This window comes from Notechis scutatus, chromosome Z (assembly GCF_049901735.1).
Source record: "Notechis scutatus isolate UNSWTSFEM ecotype Mainland chromosome Z, rNotScu1.2, whole genome shotgun sequence".
Taxonomy (NCBI): domain Eukaryota; kingdom Metazoa; phylum Chordata; class Lepidosauria; order Squamata; family Elapidae; genus Notechis; species Notechis scutatus.
Genome location: NC_142025.1, coordinates 2,179,247 through 2,197,798, shown reverse-complemented (window position 1 = coordinate 2,197,798; position 18,552 = coordinate 2,179,247). Strand labels below are relative to the sequence as shown.

General features: G+C 43.0%; 1 protein-coding gene across 2 annotated transcripts in view; it reads left to right on the top strand.

Annotated features, from left to right (window-relative positions):
* Window positions 1-13,461, top strand: part of TMIE (transmembrane inner ear) — a 28,880-nt gene extending 15,419 nt beyond the window's left edge. The window contains exon 4 of one of the 2 annotated variants that reach the window (XM_087947212.1): window positions 11,896-13,461. In XM_087947212.1, coding sequence (XP_087803338.1) covers window positions 11,896-12,236 — 341 coding nt within the window. In that variant the 3' untranslated portion in view covers window positions 12,237-13,461. Of the gene's footprint in view, window positions 1-801; window positions 1,226-11,895 lie in introns of those variants that run through there. The other variant, XM_087947213.1, reaches the window with a different exon arrangement.
* Window positions 13,462-18,552: the final 5,091 nt, after the last annotated feature.

The following is an 18,552-nucleotide window of genomic DNA, read 5'->3' as shown; positions in this document are numbered from 1 at the left end:
TCCTTCCTTCCTTCCTTCCTTCCTTCCTTCTTTTCATGGTCCTTCCTCCCTTTCTCTCTCTCCTTCCTCCCACTCTCCTCTCCTCCTCCCTCCCTCCCTCTCTTCCTTCCTTCCATCCATCCTTCCTTCCTTCCTTCTTTCCTTGCTTCCTTCCTTCCATCCATCCTTCCTTCCTTCCTTCCATCCTTCCTTCCTTCCTTCCTTCCTTCCTTCCTTCCTTCCTTCCTTCCTTCCTTCCTTCCTTCCTTCTCTTTCATGGTTCTTCCTCCCTTTCCCTCTCTCCTTCCTCCCTCTCTCCCTCTCTCCTCCCTCCCTCTCACCCATCCTCCCTCCCTCCCTTCCATCCTTCCTTCCTTCCTTCCTTCCTTCCTTCTTTTCATGGTCCTTCCTCCCTTTCTCTCTCTCCTTCCTCCCACTCTCCTCTCCTCCTCCCTCCCTCCCTCTCTTCCTTCCTTCCATCCATCCTTCCTTCCTTCCTTCTTTCCTTGCTTCCTTCCTTCCTTCCTTCCATCCTTCCTTCCATCCTTCCTTCCTTCCTTCCTTCCTTCCTTCTCTTTCATGGTCCTACCTCCCTTTCCCTCTCTCCTTCCTCCCTCTCTCCTCTCTCCCTTGTTCGCCATTCCTCCCTCTTTCTTTGAACCTTTCTCTCCTTTTTTTCTCCCTCCCTCCCTTCTTTCCTTCCCTCGCTTTCAGTCCTTTCTACCTCCCTCCCTCTCTCCTTTTCCCCTCCCCTCCTTTTCCTTTTTCCCTCCCTTCTTTCTTTCCCTGTCCTTCATTCTCCTGCTTCTCTGACTCTTCCAGGCTCCACCGAAAGCCTCCCGACTCTTTCGGGCCAGCTGGAAGCGCGACCCATCGCCTCCCTGCCGGCCGTCCAGGAAGAAGAGGAAGTCGCAGGAGATGGCCACTAGAGGGCGACCGCCGCCCGCTTTCCATTCTCCTCTTCAGCGCTGTTCTTCGTTCAGGATCTCTCTTGCCTTTTCCTTCCTCCGGCCGCGTCGCTTCTCTTCTCTCCCACCTTCGTCCCGAAAGCCCCACCTGCCGCCTCCGCCTCTTCCTGCAACCCGATCTGCTCCCAACGGGCCGTTTCCTCAACTTTTTGCCATCGAAACCCTCAACTTATGACCGCAAGCGAGCCCCAAATTTCCATTGCTAAGCGAGGACGTTTGTTAAGTGACCTGCAGTTATTTAGTTATAAGGAACACGGTCGTTAAACGAATCCGGCTCCCCCCCCCCACTTGGCTCTTCCGCAAAAAAGGGGAATCACGTGACTCCAGGGACACTGCGACCAGTTGCCAAGCCTCCGAATTCTCATCACGTGATCGCAGGGATGCTGCGACAGCGTCATAAGTGTGAAGAAAAAAATAATCACTTTTTCTCAGTGCTGTTGCAAATTAGAACCACCGCTAAACCAATGGTCGTAAGTCAAGGACTACCTTAAACCTGAAGCTCAGCAACTGGTCGTAAGTCGAGGACTGCTTGCATCGTTCCTGCGGCTTTGTGGGGGGGGGTGTCCCCAAAAATCAGATTTCAAGCAACTTCTCCTTGCCTTTTAGTTTAGTCTCATGGAGGAAGCAGAAATTGGCAGCAGGTGCTCAAAATATTCAAATTTTTCACATTTATTAAAAAGTGTGCAGTCCATTGTACTGTTGGGGGCTGCCATTTTGACTTTTTTGACCAGCCCTGAGTGAAATACACACTCTGCCTTCTGGGTGACTTCCGCCTAGACTCCCATAATCCTTTGCGGTGCGTCAGCCTGCCTGCATAAACAATTCTGCTTCATTTACATAAATCTGCATATATGCCCACCAAGAATCCTCTTCCAAGATCGAGGAGTGAGGCTGAAGATTGTAGGGGGTGGAGAAAAAAAAATCCTTCCTCCCAAAAATGTTGGTTTGTTTATTTTTCATTTTTTAAGTTGTAGTTTGTTTACTGCAAAATTAAAGCCTCTGGTGAGGGGAATTAACGTTGGATCAAAAATGCAGTTAACATTGAATAAAAAGGCCGAATTTCAGCCAGATTTAATAATAATAAAAAAAAACCCCGCTGGTGTTTGCAAAAGCTTGATCATCATCAGAAAGATGCAGATGTGCGAAGGCTCAGCTGCAAAGCTGGCCAATGTTGGTTTGTGTTGGAAACCCAGTTAACACAGATGGAGGTGAAGAAAGGGGAATTGATTGACAGAACACAGGAAAGAAAATTAGGCATTAAAAGCTTCCGTCTTTTTATCCGCCAATTGATTTTGGGAGACTTTAAGAAAGCCAAAATCGAGGGTTGGGATGAGCCAAAAGATCTCGAGATCCCTCTACATCCTGAAATTAAGGAGGGCTTTTGGATGATTTGCTTAATTAGCAAATTAAATAAAGCCAAAGAGATATAGGACGCTGAGCAATGCAAGAATGGAAAATTTAGTTTGTGCCGGTTAAATTCTGCTTTGGATAAAGGAAATACAGGCAGTCCTTGATTTACAACAATTCGTTTAGTGACCGTTTGATGTTACAATAGCACTGAAAAATGTGACATGTTTTTTCCACACTTAACGACAGCATCCCCATGGTCATATGATTAAAAATCCAGACACTTGATAACTGACTCGTATTTACGATGGTCACAGTGCTCCCGGGGTCACGTGATCCACTTTTGCGTCCTTCTGATAAGCAAAGTCCACGGGGAAGCCAGATTCGCTTAACAACCATGTGACTGACTTAACAAGTTCAGGGATTCACTTAACAGCTGTGGCAAGGAAGTTTGTAAAATGCGGCAAAACTCACTTAATTTTGGGCTCAGTTGTGGCCGTGAGTTGAGGACTAAGTGCAGACAGGTTGAATCTGCAAAGACAAGAAAAACAAATGAATATTAAAAGGGTGCATGAAATGGAAAATAAGTTTGGTTTGGAACCGGAGGGCATTGCCTACAAGGAGGTCAAAAAAGTCAAGATGGCGTCGGCAGCCAAGCAATCCATAGGCGCCTCTCTGATCTACATTAGCAAAATGGCGGCATCCTTAGAAAAAGTATTTAGTCATTGGGCCTACCATTATGGTTGTAAATCATGACAAGAATATTTTCTGGCCTATTTTACGGCAGTCGTTAAGTGAAACTCCTTGTTTCCTGTGGGGCAGCTTTACCTACAAATAGACACCAATGTTAGGTGCTTGGTAATCGGCTTAGCTTTCAGGCCGGCATACAATCGATCATGTACCACATTTTTTATCAATTTTTATTCATGTTTTCATTATTTATTTTTTCTATTTATTCATTTTTTATTCATTTTCCCTTTTCTTGAAAAAAACAGAATGCATCGATGTGCTTAACCACTACCGTATTCACTTAATGACCACTGCCAAAAATGTCATAAAATTGTATTTGTTGGGTCACGGAATGCCTCGACTTATGACTCAAAATGGAAATTCCAGACTCCATTACGGTCATAAGGTGAGGATCGAGTTTGCTTAGCCAGTTAGCCCTGAATTTGAACCGAGCAATCATCCCCATCCTTGGTTCAGCTAGAAAAAAATGCATTATTTATTATGAATCTATTGCAAATTATTAATCTTATTACATTAATATTTAATAAAATAATATTTAATGAGGAAATGGATATTACTTATTAAACATCAGTGACTAGCAAAACTGTTAAGTGGCAAAAGGGATACCAGGAAGAGAAAAGGAAGGAGGAGAGAGAGAGAGAGAGAGAGAGAAAGAAAGAAGGGAAGAACTGGTAAGAATTTACATTATTCAAACCACAAGTAGTCCTTCACTTACGACTATTTGTTTAGTGGCTGCTCGAGTTACGACGGCACTGAAAAAAGCGAGATATGAACATTTTTCACACTAACAACTGTTACAGCATCCCTGTGGTCACAAGATCAGAATGATCAGACACCGTGGCAACTGACTCGTACTTACGACGGTTGCAGAGGTCATGTGATCCTTTTTTGCAAGCGTCTGATATGAAAGACAATGGGGAAGCCTGATTCACTTAGTGACTGTGTGACTAAGTTAACAATAGCAGTGATTCACTTAACAACTATGGCAAGAAATGTCGTAAAATGGAGCAAAATTCACTTGACAGCTGTCTCACTTAGCAACGGAAAGTTTAACAGTCATCAGTTTGGAGTCATCATAACGCAAGTGGCATAAAAGCAGCATTGGCAAGAAATAAGTGAGACACAGGAAGTCCTTAACTTACGACTGGAATTGAACCTGGAATTGTGGTCATTGCAGTCGTATATCGAGTCATGTTGTGACCAGATTTGAAGCAGTTCTTGAGTGAGCACAACGGTTATTAAGTGAATCTATTTTTCCGGCCTGGCCATCCTAAATTGTTTTTAAAAGGTCATAAGTTACTCAGAGGAGATCCATCTAACGTGAAACAGTTGCTAAGCCACTAGTCGTAAAATGAGGACTACCTAGGAAGACCATTATGACAAACCTGGGTTTGGTACAGCCCAGATAATCCTTTATCATGGATATTTATTTTATTTATTGGGTTTTTACACCCAACAAAGGGTTCCTTCAATGAGCGGGGGGTTGGACTAGATGATCTCAAGGGACATTTCAACTTGAGGATTAGAAATCAGAAGTCCTCTGCTATGGGACTCTGGTCATTAAAAGCTCCTTCAAAACTTTGGAGGGGTTTGAAAGAAGAGTCCGAACGGTCTTGAGGATGGCTGAAGTGATGTTCCCGCGTTGCGGGGGTGGACTGGATGATGCTTGGGGGTCCCTCCCAATTTGGCAATTCCCTGCTCCACTCAGTTTCTTGCTACAGAACGGCTCGCCGGTTCAGACTGCCTCTCAGAATTTATAACTCCTCCTCACGTGTGGCAGGAAACAAGCTGTTTTCAGTTCCTCTCGCCAACAAATCTTGGTTTGGGTCCAACAAGAAGCGACGTGGCGTTCCAGACAAACATCTGGCAAGCTTGTAATTAAGAGACAGAAAAACATCTCCAGGTGATGAGATTCAGAAAGCCAGAATTTTTTATAGAACATGTCCTGGAGGGAGGCAGCAAGTTTTCAGAGACTTTTGCAAAAATGGGGGAACGGGAGTTTTAAACCACCCACTTCCTTTCCTGGGTCCCCCAATTTGCAGGTGAGCCCCCAAAAGAGACATAATATACCTTAAAATCTTCAGTGAAATTTTGGGGGAGATAGGTTTCATCCTTATGCAACCCTGTTTTCCAGCAGGCTAGCCTTTAAATTGGTGTTTCTGAAAAGTTGGCAGCTTTAAGAGGTGTGGATTTCAACTCCCAGAATTCCTCACCCAGCATCATGGCTGAGGAATCCTGGGAATTGAAGTTCATGCATGCTTACTGGGGAATTCAGGGAGTTGAAGTCCATGCACCACGGCTGAGGGATTCTGGGAGTCGAAGTTCATGCATCATGGCTGAGGGATTCTGGTAGTCGAAGTTCATGCATCATGGCTGAGGGATTCTGGGAGTTGAAGTTCATGCATCACGGCTGAGGGATTATGGGAGTCGAAGTTCATGCATCATGGCTGAGGGATTTTGGGAGCTGAAGTCCATACATAATGGCTGAGGAATCCTGGGAATTCAAGTTCATGCATGCTTACTGGGGAATTCAGGGAGTCGAAGTTCATGCATCTTGGCTGAGGAATCCTGGAAGTCGAAGTTCATGCATCGTGGCTAAGGGATTCTGGGAGTTGAAGTCCATACATAATGGCTGAGGGATTCTGGGAGTTGAAGTTCACGCATCGTGGCTGAGGAATCCTGGGAGTCGAAGTCCATACATAATGGCTGAGGGATTCTGGTAGTCGAAGTTCATGCATCATGGCTGAGGGATTCTGGGAGTTGAAGTTCACGCATCGTGGCTGAGGAATCCTGGGAGTCGAAGTCCATACATAATGGCTGAGGGATTCTGGTAGTCGAAGTTCATGCATCGTGGCTAAGGGATTCTGGGAGTTGAAGTCCATACATAATGGCTGAGGGATTCTGGGAGTTGAAGTTCACGCATCGTGGCTGAGGATTCTGGGAGTCGAAGTTCATGCATCATGGCTGAGGATTCTGGTAGTCGAAGTTCATGCATCATGGCTGAGGGATTCTGGGAGTTGAAGTTCATGCATCACGGCTGAGGGATTATGGGAGTCGAAGTTCATGCATCATGGCTGAGGGATTTTGGGAGCTGAAGTCCATACATAATGGCTGAGGAATCCTGGGAATTCAAGTTCATGCATGCTTACTGGGGAATTCAGGGAGTCGAAGTTCATGCATCTTGGCTGAGGAATCCTGGAAGTCGAAGTTCATGCATCGTGGCTAAGGGATTCTGGGAGTTGAAGTCCATACATAATGGCTGAGGGATTCTGGGAGTTGAAGTTCATGCATCGTGGCTGAGGAATCCTGGGAGTCGAAGTTAATGCATCATGGCTGAGGGATTCTGGGAGTCGAAGTTCATGCATCACGGCTGAGGATTCTGGGAATCGAAGTTCATGCATCACGGCTGGGGGATTCTGGGAGTTGAAGTTCATGCATCATGGCTGAGGATTCTGGGAGTTGAAGTCCATGCATCATGGCTGAGGGATTCTGGGAGTTGAAGTCCATACATCATGGCTGAGGGATTCTGGGAGTTGAAGTCCACGCATCATGGCTGAGGATTCTGGGAGTTGAAGTCCATGCATCATGGCTGAGGATTCTGGGAGTTGAAGTCCATACATCATGGCTGAGGGATTCTGGGAGTTGAAGTCCATGCATCATGGCTGAGGGATTCTGGGAGTTGAAGTCCATACATAATGGCTGAGGAATTCTGGGAGTTGAAGTCCATGCATCATGGCTGAGGATTCTGGGAGTTGAAGTCCATACATAATGGCTGAGGAATTCTGGGAGTTGAAGTCCATGCATCATGGCTGAGGATTCTGGGAGTTGAAGTCCATACATAATGGCTGAGGAATTCTGGGAGTTGAAGTCCATGCATCATGGCTGAGGATTCTGGGAGCTGAAGTCCATACATAATGGCTGAGGGATTCTGAGAGTTGAAGTCCATGCATCATGGCTGAGGATTCTGGGAGCTGAAGTCCATACATAATGGCTGAGGAATTCTGGGAGTTGAAGTCCACGCATCGCGGCTGAGGGATTCTGGGAGTTGAAGTCCATACATAATGGCTGAGGGATTCTGAGAGTTGAAGTACATGCATCATGGCTGAGGATTCTGGGAGCTGAAGTCCATACATAATGGCTGAGGGATTCTGGGAGTTGAAGTCCATGCATCGCGGCTGAGGGATTCTGGGAGTTGAAGTCCATACATAATGGCTGAGGGATTCTGGGAGTTGAAGTCCATGCATCGCGGCTGAGGGATTCTGGGAGCTGAAGTCCATACATAATGGCTGAGGGATTCTGAGAGTTGAAGTCCATGCATCGCGGCTGAGGGATTCTGGGAGTTGAAGTCCATACATAATGGCTGAGGAATTCTGGGAGTTGAAGTCCACGCATCGCGGCTGAGGGATTCTGGGAGTTGAAGTCCATACATAATGGCTGAGGGATTCTGAGAGTTGAAGTCCATGCATCATGGCTGAGGGATTCTGGGAGCTGAAGTCCATACATAATGGCTGAGGAATTCTGGGAGTTGAAGTCCACGCATCGCGGCTGAGGGATTCTGGGAGTTGAAGTCCATACATAATGGCTGAGGGATTCTGAGAGTTGAAGTACATGCATCATGGCTGAGGGATTCTGGGAGCTGAAGTCCATACATAATGGCTGAGGATTCTGGGAGTTGAAGTCCATGCATCGCGGCTGAGGGATTCTGGGAGTTGAAGTCCATACATAATGGCTGAGGATTCTGGGAGTTGAAGTCCATGCATCGCGGCTGAGGGATTCTGGGAGCTGAAGTCCATACATAATGGCTGAGGGATTCTGAGAGTTGAAGTCCATGCATCGCGGCTGAGGGATTCTGGGAGTTGAAGTCCATACATAATGGCTGAGGAATTCTGGGAGTTGAAGTCCACGCATCGCGGCTGAGGGATTCTGGGAGTTGAAGTCCATACATAATGGCTGAGGGATTCTGAGAGTTGAAGTACATGCATCATGGCTGAGGGATTCTGGGAGCTGAAGTCCATACATAATGGCTGAGGATTCTGGGAGTTGAAGTCCATGCATCGCGGCTGAGGGATTCTGGGAGTTGAAGTCCATACATAATGGCTGAGGATTCTGGGAGTTGAAGTCCATGCATCGCGGCTGAGGGATTCTGGGAGCTGAAGTCCATACATAATGGCTGAGGGATTCTGAGAGTTGAAGTCCATGCATCGCGGCTGAGGGATTCTGGGAGTTGAAGTCCATACATAATGGCTGAGGAATTCTGGGATTTGAAGTCCATGCATCGCGGCTGAGGGATTCTGGGAGTTGAAGTCCATACATAATGGCTGAGGGATTCTGAGAGTTGAAGTACATGCATCATGGCTGAGGGATTCTGGGAGTTGAAGTCCATACATAATGCCTGAGGGATTCTGGGAGTTGAAGTTCATGCATCATGGCTGAGGGATTCTGGGAGTTGAAGTTCATGCATCATGGCTGAGGGATTCTGGAAGTCGAAGTCCACATCTTTTTAAAAATTGGCAAACTAAAAAACACTATAGTACAGGATCAAAACATGATGAGTTTATAAAAGAAAAACCCTATTATAAAATCCTCATCTCTTAAACCTATCGGATTAATAAAAAATGAAAGTTTAATCACATAATCAAAAGTTGAATGAATTACAGTGTTAATCAATCTTCCAGGCAGGTTAAATAAACTTTCTGTACATTTTATTTTAGCTGATCGATATACAGCAAGCAGAACGAAAGAGCAAGATACGGCGCCCAAACATATTTTATCCAGAATCCATCTTGGTGCCACAAATGAGTGATTTTGTTTTAATTGTGCATACCTACAAGTGGAGTCCTCGACTTACGACCAGAACCGAGCCCAAATTTTCTGCTGCTGTAAGTGAGGCAGTAGTTACGTGAATTTCACCCCATTTTATGACCTTTCTTACCAGAGTTGTTAAGTAAACCACTGCAGCTGTTGCCCGTAATATGGTTGTTAAGTTAACCAGGCTTTTGCCATTGACTTTGCTCGTAAAAAGGTCGTAAAAAGGGATCACACACACAATGCAACCGTCATAAATACAAGTCAGTTGCCAAGCACCTGACTTCTCAACACATGACCATGGGGAGACTGCAATGGTTGTTAAGTGTGAAAAACGGTCATAAGTCACTATTTTCAGTCATGTGGTAACTTTGAACAATCACTAAATGAACTGTTGTAAGTTCATTATATAATAATAACTACTTATATAATAATAACTATGCCACGGGTTTGCCTTTTTTTTTAAAAAAAGATCATCCTTTGGGTCTTTTTCTTTTTGGTTGCACAAAATAAAAATATGGAATGTAAATTTCCAAAAATAAAATAAGAACCAATTACAAAGATATTTTATTTGGGCATTCAAATACATAGGAAGTCCTTGACTTACGACCACAACTGAGTCCCAGATATCCATTGCTAAGGGAGATGCTTCTTAAGTGAGTTTTGCCCTATTTTATGACTTTTCTTGACACAGTTGTTAAGCGAATCCCTGTTGTTAAGTGAATCATGTGGTGCTTAAGCGAATCCAGCTTCGCCCCGGGGATCTTCCATGTCAAAAGGATGCAAAGTGTGATAAGAAGGAAGTACAACTGTCATACATCCATGCCAGTTGCCAAGTGCCCAAATTTTGATCATGTGACTGTAGGGAATGCTGCAATGGTCATAAGTATGAAACATAAGTAAAAACATAAGTCACTTTTTTTGGACTTTCCTTCTCTGCTTCAGTTGTTCTCCATCTGGATTTGCTCCAGTTAATCTAAGAGCAAATAATCTTTTTCTTCCTTCCTTCCTTTCTTCCTTCTTCTATCCGTCCTCCTCTTTCTTCTTATCTTCCTTCCTCCTTCCTTCCTTCTTCTATCCTTGCTTCTCATCTTCCTTCCATCTTTCCTTCTCATCTTCCTTCCTTCCTTCCTTCCTTCCTTCCTTCCTTCCTTCCTTCCTTCCTTCCTTCCTTCCTTCCTTCCTTCATGTCTTCCTTCTATCCATCCTTCCTTCCTTCTTCTATCCTTCCTTCATGTCTTCCTTCCATTCTTCCATCCTTCCTTCTTTCCTTCCTTCCTTCTTTCTTCTCATTCTATTTTTACCTTCTCTCTTTTTATTTCATATTTATGTTACCATAGTAGAGACCTTTGATCATTCATTTAGTGACCATTCAAAGTTACAACGGCCCTGAAAATGGTGACTCGCAATCAATTTTCCCACTTACAACCATGGCAGTATTCCTGCAATTATGTGATCAAAATTCGGACGCTGGGCAACTGTCTCGTATTTATGACGGTTGCAGTGTCCGGGGTCACATGATCCCCTTTTAAAGACCTTTTGACAAGCAAAGTCCATGGGAGGGGGGGAGCTGGACTTATTTAACAACTGCATGATTCACTTAACAACTGCAGTGATAGACTTAATAACCGTGGCAAAGATAGCTCATGAAATCAGGTGCAGCGTGGGAAATTCTTGTCCCGATTTGGTCGTAAATCAAGGACTGCCTATATGACATTTATACAATAATCAGTTACAATAAACATTACAAATGAAGAAAATTTACAGCTATCGATTAAATTTATCCACATGGAAGGATCTTTCGTGGCTCCCTGGTGCTTTTTCAAAATATTTCTGCTAGCAGAGGCTTTTTAAAATAATCTCTATTTAATGTACGGATGACATTTATATAGCCATGGGTAATCCATTAGAATAAACATTGTGAGTATAAGTAAAATATGGCTATTGGCTAAATGTATCTTTACGGAAGGATGTCTTATAACTCCCTACAGTGAAGTTAATTTTTTTGCCAAAACAGTTTTTTGCACATTTAATTGGCAAATGAATCTGATCTTCAGAAAATGTTTTTAAAGAGAGTTTTGGAACCTCCAAATTAACAGCCAGCTAAGAATTAAGTGATTTCCTCCCCGCCACATACCTGGTCCAATTTATAGGCAGTAGATTCAGGGAGTCCTCGACTTACGACCATCACTGAGCCCAAAACTTCTGTTATTAAGCGATACTTTGCCCCATTTTACGACCTTTCTTCTCAAGCTGTTAAGTGAATTGCTCCGGTTATTAAGTTAGTAACACGGTTGTTAAGTGAATATGGGATTTGAGTTGGCTTGTCAGAAGGTCGCAAAAGGGGATCACGTAACCCCCTGAGACACTGTAACTGTCATAAATACGAGTCAGGTGCCAAGTATCTGAATTTTGATCACATGACCAAGGGGGAGATGCTGCAACGATCATAAGTGTGAAAAAGGGTCATAAGTCAGTTTTTTTCAGTGCCGTTGTAGCTTTGGTCACTAAATCAATGGTTGTAAGTCAGGGGTTAACTGTATTTTATTAGTTTATTTTATTCGATTTCTATCACCACCCAGCTTAATCAAGTGAATTATGAACTTTTGGCGCAAAATGAAAAAAAAAAAAAAAACCAAGGAAACATTTAACGTAAACTGTGAAGCTCATTTTTTTCTTGCAGACATCTCATGACCCAAGTAGGGAACATCATCAGTGCTAGAAGGGAGTGGGAGATTGTGGAAAGGAGGAGGAGGAGGAGGAGGACTCTGCAGTCCCTGGTGCTCTCTGAGCTGGGTGGTTTTCTTGCAGACGTTTCATGACCCAACTAGGGTACATCATTAGTGCTAGAAGGGGGATTGTAGACATTTCATGAGCCCAACTTCCTTCTAGCACTGATAATGTTACCTAGTTGGGTCATGAAACGTCTGCAAGAAAACAACCCAGCCCAGAAAGCACCAGGGATCCCATTCTTGTTATTAACGGCATGTTTTGTTTCTATCTTCTCCCCACTCTTTCTCTTTTCTTTTCTCCCCTCCCGTCCCAGGTCTGAGCGAGGTGAAGGCAGAGGAAGAAGAAGAAGAAGAAGAAGAAGAAGTGCTCACCGTATCGGGCAAAGTAGATGCCCAGAAGAAGAAAGAAAAATCGAAAGAAGGAAAGAAAGAAAAGAAGAAACAGCAAGAGGAAAAAGAAGAAAAGGAAACACCTGAGAAGGACGGGAAAGAGGGAACGAAGCAAAAGCAGAGCAAGAAAGAAGGGAATGAGACAAAATCAAAGAGGAAGAAAGAAAAAGGAGAAAAGAATGGCGGCAAAGAGGAACGCAGAGCAAGTTCCACGGCACGCACAAAAACAGCCGGAAATCTTAAACATTCATCCCGGAAAAAGTGAGCGAAGATGAGAGAAAATTGCAAAAAAACCCAAAACAAACTGGGAGTTTGCATCGCTTTGGACTCATTTTTTAAAAAAAAAATCCTGATCGATAAAAAATAAATCTTAACCTTGAGACTAAAAACTTGAACAAGGACCTTGAAATCAGTGTTGGCAATCTCTTTTGTCCTATTGCACACACACAAAAAAGTATAATTGTGAACTCAATTAAGAATATTTAGGGAAAGAAGGATTGCTGTTTTTAGCAACTGTCCAGTTGCAATAATCTAATCCTTAAAAATCCTAATTGTTTTGGAAAAAAAGTAATATATGGGGGAAATAATTGTTATCCCAATGATATGTCCAAGCACAAGCTTGCATGCAAACAGTAGGAAAAGTTGCACGTATAGCGGGACCCAGAAGGTAGCAAATAAAAATAAATTCAGATATTTTTTTCCAGTGGATTTTGGAAACATCTGTTCAAAAGGCAGATGGTTAATGAGGGTTAATAATGTATAATTATGCTTTGAAGTCCTAATTTGCTCAAGATCATTAGGATGGTCCAGTTTATTGCAACGCTCAGAAAAATCAAATCCTTTCCACAGAAAGAATGCCTCTAGGTATGTGCAGAAGGCCGTTTAGCATTTTAGCATCTGACGCAAGATGGGTCATCTGTGCTCCAAGCAATGGACTTTCAAAGGAAAGTTTTCATTTGGGGGGAGGAAATTATTAAAGTTTATAACATAAGATCAAATACATACAAAAATTGAGAAAGTTAGAGAGAAGAAGAAAAAGGGAGAAAGAAGTCAAAAAGAAAGAAAAAAATTGGAAGTGATTTCTGATTTTTTTTTTCCAGTGCAAAAACACGCAAAAAATAAAAATAAAAAATTACAGCCTCAATTTTTGGCTTTACATTTCTTTGCTAACTAATAAAAGAAATGTCATAATTTATTTCAAGCTATAAAATCTAGAACAGCAAAATTATTCTAAGCATCAAAACCTAAAATCAGATTTTTTTTTCAGATTCAAATACAGGCAGTCCTAAACTTACAACAGTTAGTTTAATTAATGACCATTTGAAGTTACAATGGCACTGAAAAAAAAGAGACATAGGACCATGTTTCACACTTACGACCATTGCAGCATTCCCATGGTCATGCGGTCAGAATTCAGACACTTGGAAACAGACTCAGATTTATGACTATTGCAGTGTTCCGGGGTCCTGGGAGCAAGGGGTTGGACTAGATGACCTTCTGAGATCTGATCTTTTTAAAGCTCAACACCTTGAATTTAGACCTTTCCTTTCTGGTTTTTTTTTGTGTGTGCAATATTGAGTTCATTTTGGTCTATGTTTAAATTGATTTATTTTGCTGTTCTTTGCTTGCTTTCCAATTATTACTTTTTTAAAGAAACATCCATAAATTGACTTTCTCCTATTGTCCGTATTTTTTTCTATTTCTTACAAATATCTTCCCCTCCTTCTCTCTTGTTACTCAATACAACATATTTCTAGGCTTATTTTTTTATGTCCCTTTTCTGAATTACAGATGCATTATGAAAAAAAATGGACAAATTTTGAATTTGCAGAGTTTATTAATGAATCGGAGAACCCAGTAGAGGCCTATCCATTCTGAACAGAAGGAACTTTCCAGATTTCTCCCTACCTGTATATTTAATTTAGAAAACTTAATGCCCTATTTCGGAAAAGAACTTCTCTGTTCCCCTGGAGACGAGAACCATTTTAAAATATAATTTTCTTGACTTGACGATGAATATGCATGTTGTTTGTCGCTGGGAAAATTGTGTGTGGGATCATATAAGATTGCATTTTGGAGGCCTGCGCGCCGAGATAAACAGGTGTTGTGGCACTCTTCAGTGGGTGCCAAAATCATCCTGAGTTGTGCCACTCAACAACCTCTGTGATGATCAAAAGCACAATTAAGCTCTTGGCTGGATTTGCACCTGGTGCTTGAAGGGCAGAAGGAAAAAAAGACGGCTCGATTTGAAGACAAGACCCTGCACCTTTAATGAAGGGGATGGCAGAGAATCACTCATAGCCCTCATCTTAACGACCAAAACAGAGCCCAAAATTTATGTTGCTAAGCGAGACATATTTTAAGACAGCTTTTCCCCATTTTAAGATGTTCCTTGTTAACTGAACCCACGCAGGGGTGAACTTAGGAACGTGGTTGTTAAGTGAGCCTGGCTTCCCCATTGCCTTTGCTTGCCGGAAGGTCGCCCAAGGGGGGATTAAGTGACTATCATAAATCTGAGTCAGTTGCCAAGAGTCTGAATTTTGATCACGTGACCACAGGGTGCTTCAACAGTCATAACTGTGAAAAACAGTCCTAAGTCACTTTTTCATTGCCGTTGTAATTTGGAATGACCACTAAATGAACTGTTGTAAGTCGGAGACTATCTGAGTTTCATGCCTAAGGCGGGACTATAACTCCCCGTCTCCTGGTGATTGGCCCAAAGTCACCCAGCTGCCTTTCATGCCTAAGGCGGGACTAGAACTCCCCGTCTCCTGGTGATTGGCCCAAAGTCAACCAATCGGCTTTCATGCTTAAGGTGGGACTAGAACTCACCATCTCCTGGTGATTGGCCCAAAGTCACCCAGCTGCCTTTCATGCCTAAGGCGGGACTATAACTCCCCGTCTCCTGGTGATTGGCCCAAAGTCACCCAGCTGCCTTTCATGCCTAAGGCGGGACTATAACTCCCGTCTCCTGGTGATTGGCCCAAAGTCACCCAGCTGGCTTTCATGCTTAAGGTGGGACTAGAACTCCCCGTCTCCTGGTTTCTGGGCCAGATGTTCTACAGCAAGCTGAGACTTTAAGCCACAAATCCATCCGTTTACTCTAGGTGGAAATGATGAGATGCTTAAGAGAGCAACCAGGTCCCTACAAACCTCTCGGAGTCATCTGACGGAGGGTCAAAAAATCAAGATGGCGGCCATGACCCTGAGATCAGAGCTCGGATTAGCTACAGGCGGAAGACTCTGTGAATCTTAGACCGAGCTACATCCAAAAACGCTGGGGAATTGAGACAAATCAGCATTAACAGCAGGGGTGGGATTCTACCGTTCGCACCTATTTGCTAGAACCGGTTGTTAGCATTCTAAGCAGTTCGGAGAACCGGTTGTTAGAAGGAATTACTGGGCTAATCCTGTAAGGAAGGCAGGAAGGAAACATTCTGGTGTTGCTTACAGAAACTGCCTCTCTGTTAACCTTTATTACATTCTTGGCAGGACTAGACTTCCTGTCTCTGGAATGTCTCTGGAGTTTTTCCCCCCCTCCTTTGCTGGTACTTTGCTTGTGTGGAGCGACCACTCAAAGTTACAATGGCACTGAAAAAAGCGACTTATGACCATTTTGCACACTTACGACTGTTGCAGCATCCCCAGAGTCACGAGAGGCCAGGAAAGGAGATGCGTGCCTCGATGTGAGTGATGTTGAGTTGGCCACACCCAACCAGTAACATGACCACCAAGCCATGTCCACCCAGTCACATGACCACCAAGCCACACCCACCAACTAAGCCACAGCCACAGAACTGGTTGTTAAAAAATTTGAACCCCACCCCTGATTAACAGACACAGAGGGGTAAACCAAATAAGCCGATAAGGGTTGTCGATAAGGATTGCAGCTGCCACCTTGACTCTTTTGGCCTCTCTTCTCCTCCACAGATGCTCCAGGAAGTTGTCCACTTTGAACAACAACAAAAAAAGAAACCATTAAATCGATGAATTAAGAAGTTGCCAACGGAGGCTGCCGTTTCTAACGGAAACCATCTCCAATAATGCAGTCGCTTCTCCAAGAAAATTCAGCTGAATTTGCATTTAGAAAGCCCCCATTAGTGGAATTTATGTGCCTAACAACCACAGGATTTGTGTTGTTGTTGTTTTTACTTTAAAGACATCTTTACCGGCAATGTACAACAACCTGTAAATTAGAGAGGAACATTTACCAAATATGCGACAAGATGTTGGAAATGCAAATGGTGATAGTTGTTTGGCTTGCAATATTTTGTTCTCTATTAGTGTCAACCGGAGAAAACTTTTAATGATTTGTATCTTTCAATGTCCCCTCACACTCTGCCTTTTTTTTCCCTTCCCAAAAGTTGGCAGTCAATTGTGAATTTCTGGAATACTTTGTTCTTTCTTGGCACAGTATTGACGAGGAACGGTGGAGACAGTGAATTTTCAGATGTTCTTGCAAACATTTCATGGCCCTATTAGGTAACCTCATCAGTGCTAGAATGGAGAGGGGTTTGTGAAAGAGGAGGAGGAGGAGGAGGAGGACTGTTGAATCCTTGGTGATCTCTGAGCTGGATGATTTTCTTGCAGACGTTTCATGACCCAACTAGGTAACATTATCAATGCCAGAAGGAGGTGGGGTTGCGAGGAGGAGGAGGGGGAGGAAGAGGAGGAGGAAGACTGTTGGATCCTTGGTACTCTCTGTGCTGGGTTGTTTTCTTGCAGACATTTCATGACCCAACTAGGTAACATTATCAGTGCTAGAAGGAAGTGTGAGGTTCCTTTCTGTGTTCGGAACTTGCATTGTTTGTGGAAACTCACATTTGGCCGGGGAAGCGAGCCGCAAACGTTAGAGGCGGGAACGGCTGGTGCAGATAAACAAAGCCTCTAGCGCGGCTTTAGTTACTGTCGCTGTTGTTTCTCGATTAAATCTAAAAAGGAGGATAATGAAGGCAATTTGTAATCAGGGTTTGCTCTTTGCAGGGCTTCAAGCTTCTGGCAGTTATTAAAATTCTCTTTAAGCTTCGCTAAAAGTGACACAGGCAGCGCTAATTGGTCGGGTAATAGATTTGCAAATTAATCTAACTTCAGCTTCTTGCATAAATATTGTATAAATAGGAGAGGGAAGATTTCCCCCCCCCCCCTCTTAGCGATGGATTCTCTGATAAGTACAGGTAGTTCTCAACTTACACCCATCAATTGAGCCCCAGGTTTCTGTTGGTAAGCGAGACAGTGGTTAAGTGAGTTTTGCCCCATTCTATGACCTTTCTTGCCACCGTTGTTAAATGAATCACTGCAGTTGTTTAATTATTCACACGGTTGTTAACGTGCCTACCGTCCCTGTCCTATTGTTTCTCTTATTCTTTTATTTTTCTTATATGTACCCATTTCATGTATTCACAACTATGTATACACTTATACTTATTATCTTGTAAACAATTGGCAAATCAAATAAATAAATAAAATAAAATAAAAATAAATAAATGAATCCGTCTTCCCCATTGACACTGCTCGTCAGAAGGTTGTAAAAAGTGGATCACCAGACCCCAGGACACTGCAACCGTCATAAGTATGAGTCAGTTGTGGAGCACTTGAATTTTGATCACTTTACCAAGGGGATGCTGCAATGGTCATTGTTAGGGATAACATTGTTTACCCTAACTGGTTTGGGTAAAAATAATAAATATGGTATCATGGTTTGTTAGTTAAAGTGTGTGTAACTTTAACTGCAAGAATGTAATTAAGGGTGTGGTTGTAAAAGCACTATATAAGAAGCGAGGCCATTTCAGCTCTCTCTCTCTCTGTCTTACTGATCCCTAATTACTTGATGGATGGATGACTGCGTTCTTGCCAAAGAAGGAGTGTTGATTTTTCTCAACGGAGAGATAGTAAAAAGATTGGACTGATTTATTGTAAGTGAACTGACATTGGCTATTCAACACGGACTTTGCAAATAGAGTATCCCCGACAAGAATTGACTGAAATTGATATATGACTAATGGACCGTTTATTTGACTATGCTATAATTCTTAAATGGAATAAACAGTATTTTTGATAGCACAAGCGTATCTGTATTTTTACTGCGTGTTAACTAGAAAACTTATCTCACACATTTACCTGTCTTCCTATCTGACTTCGCTGCACGTTCTGTTTAGTTTGTTTTTCCTTAACACCCGTTGGGGAATCCAGGCTTAACAGTCATAAGTGTGAAAAATGGTCATGTCAGTTATTCGGTGTTATAACTTTGAATGGTCACTAAATGAAGTGTTGTAAGTCAAGGACTACCTATATGTCTTTGGTTTTGGAAAACAGTTGAATGTTGCTATTTTATATTATAAACCTGATGGTCAGTGACTATATCCAGTAGAGGTCCTCGACTTACGACCAGAATTGAAGTCAGAATTTCCATTCCTAAGCAAGGCGGTTGTTAAGCAAGTCATGACTGATTTTACCAGCTTTTTGCCAATGTTGTTAAGTGAATCACAGGGTCACTAAGTGAATCTGAGTTTCCCCCATTGACTTTGTTGGACGCTGCCTTGGAAGATTACCAAAGGGAATTATGTGACCCCGGGAACATTGCG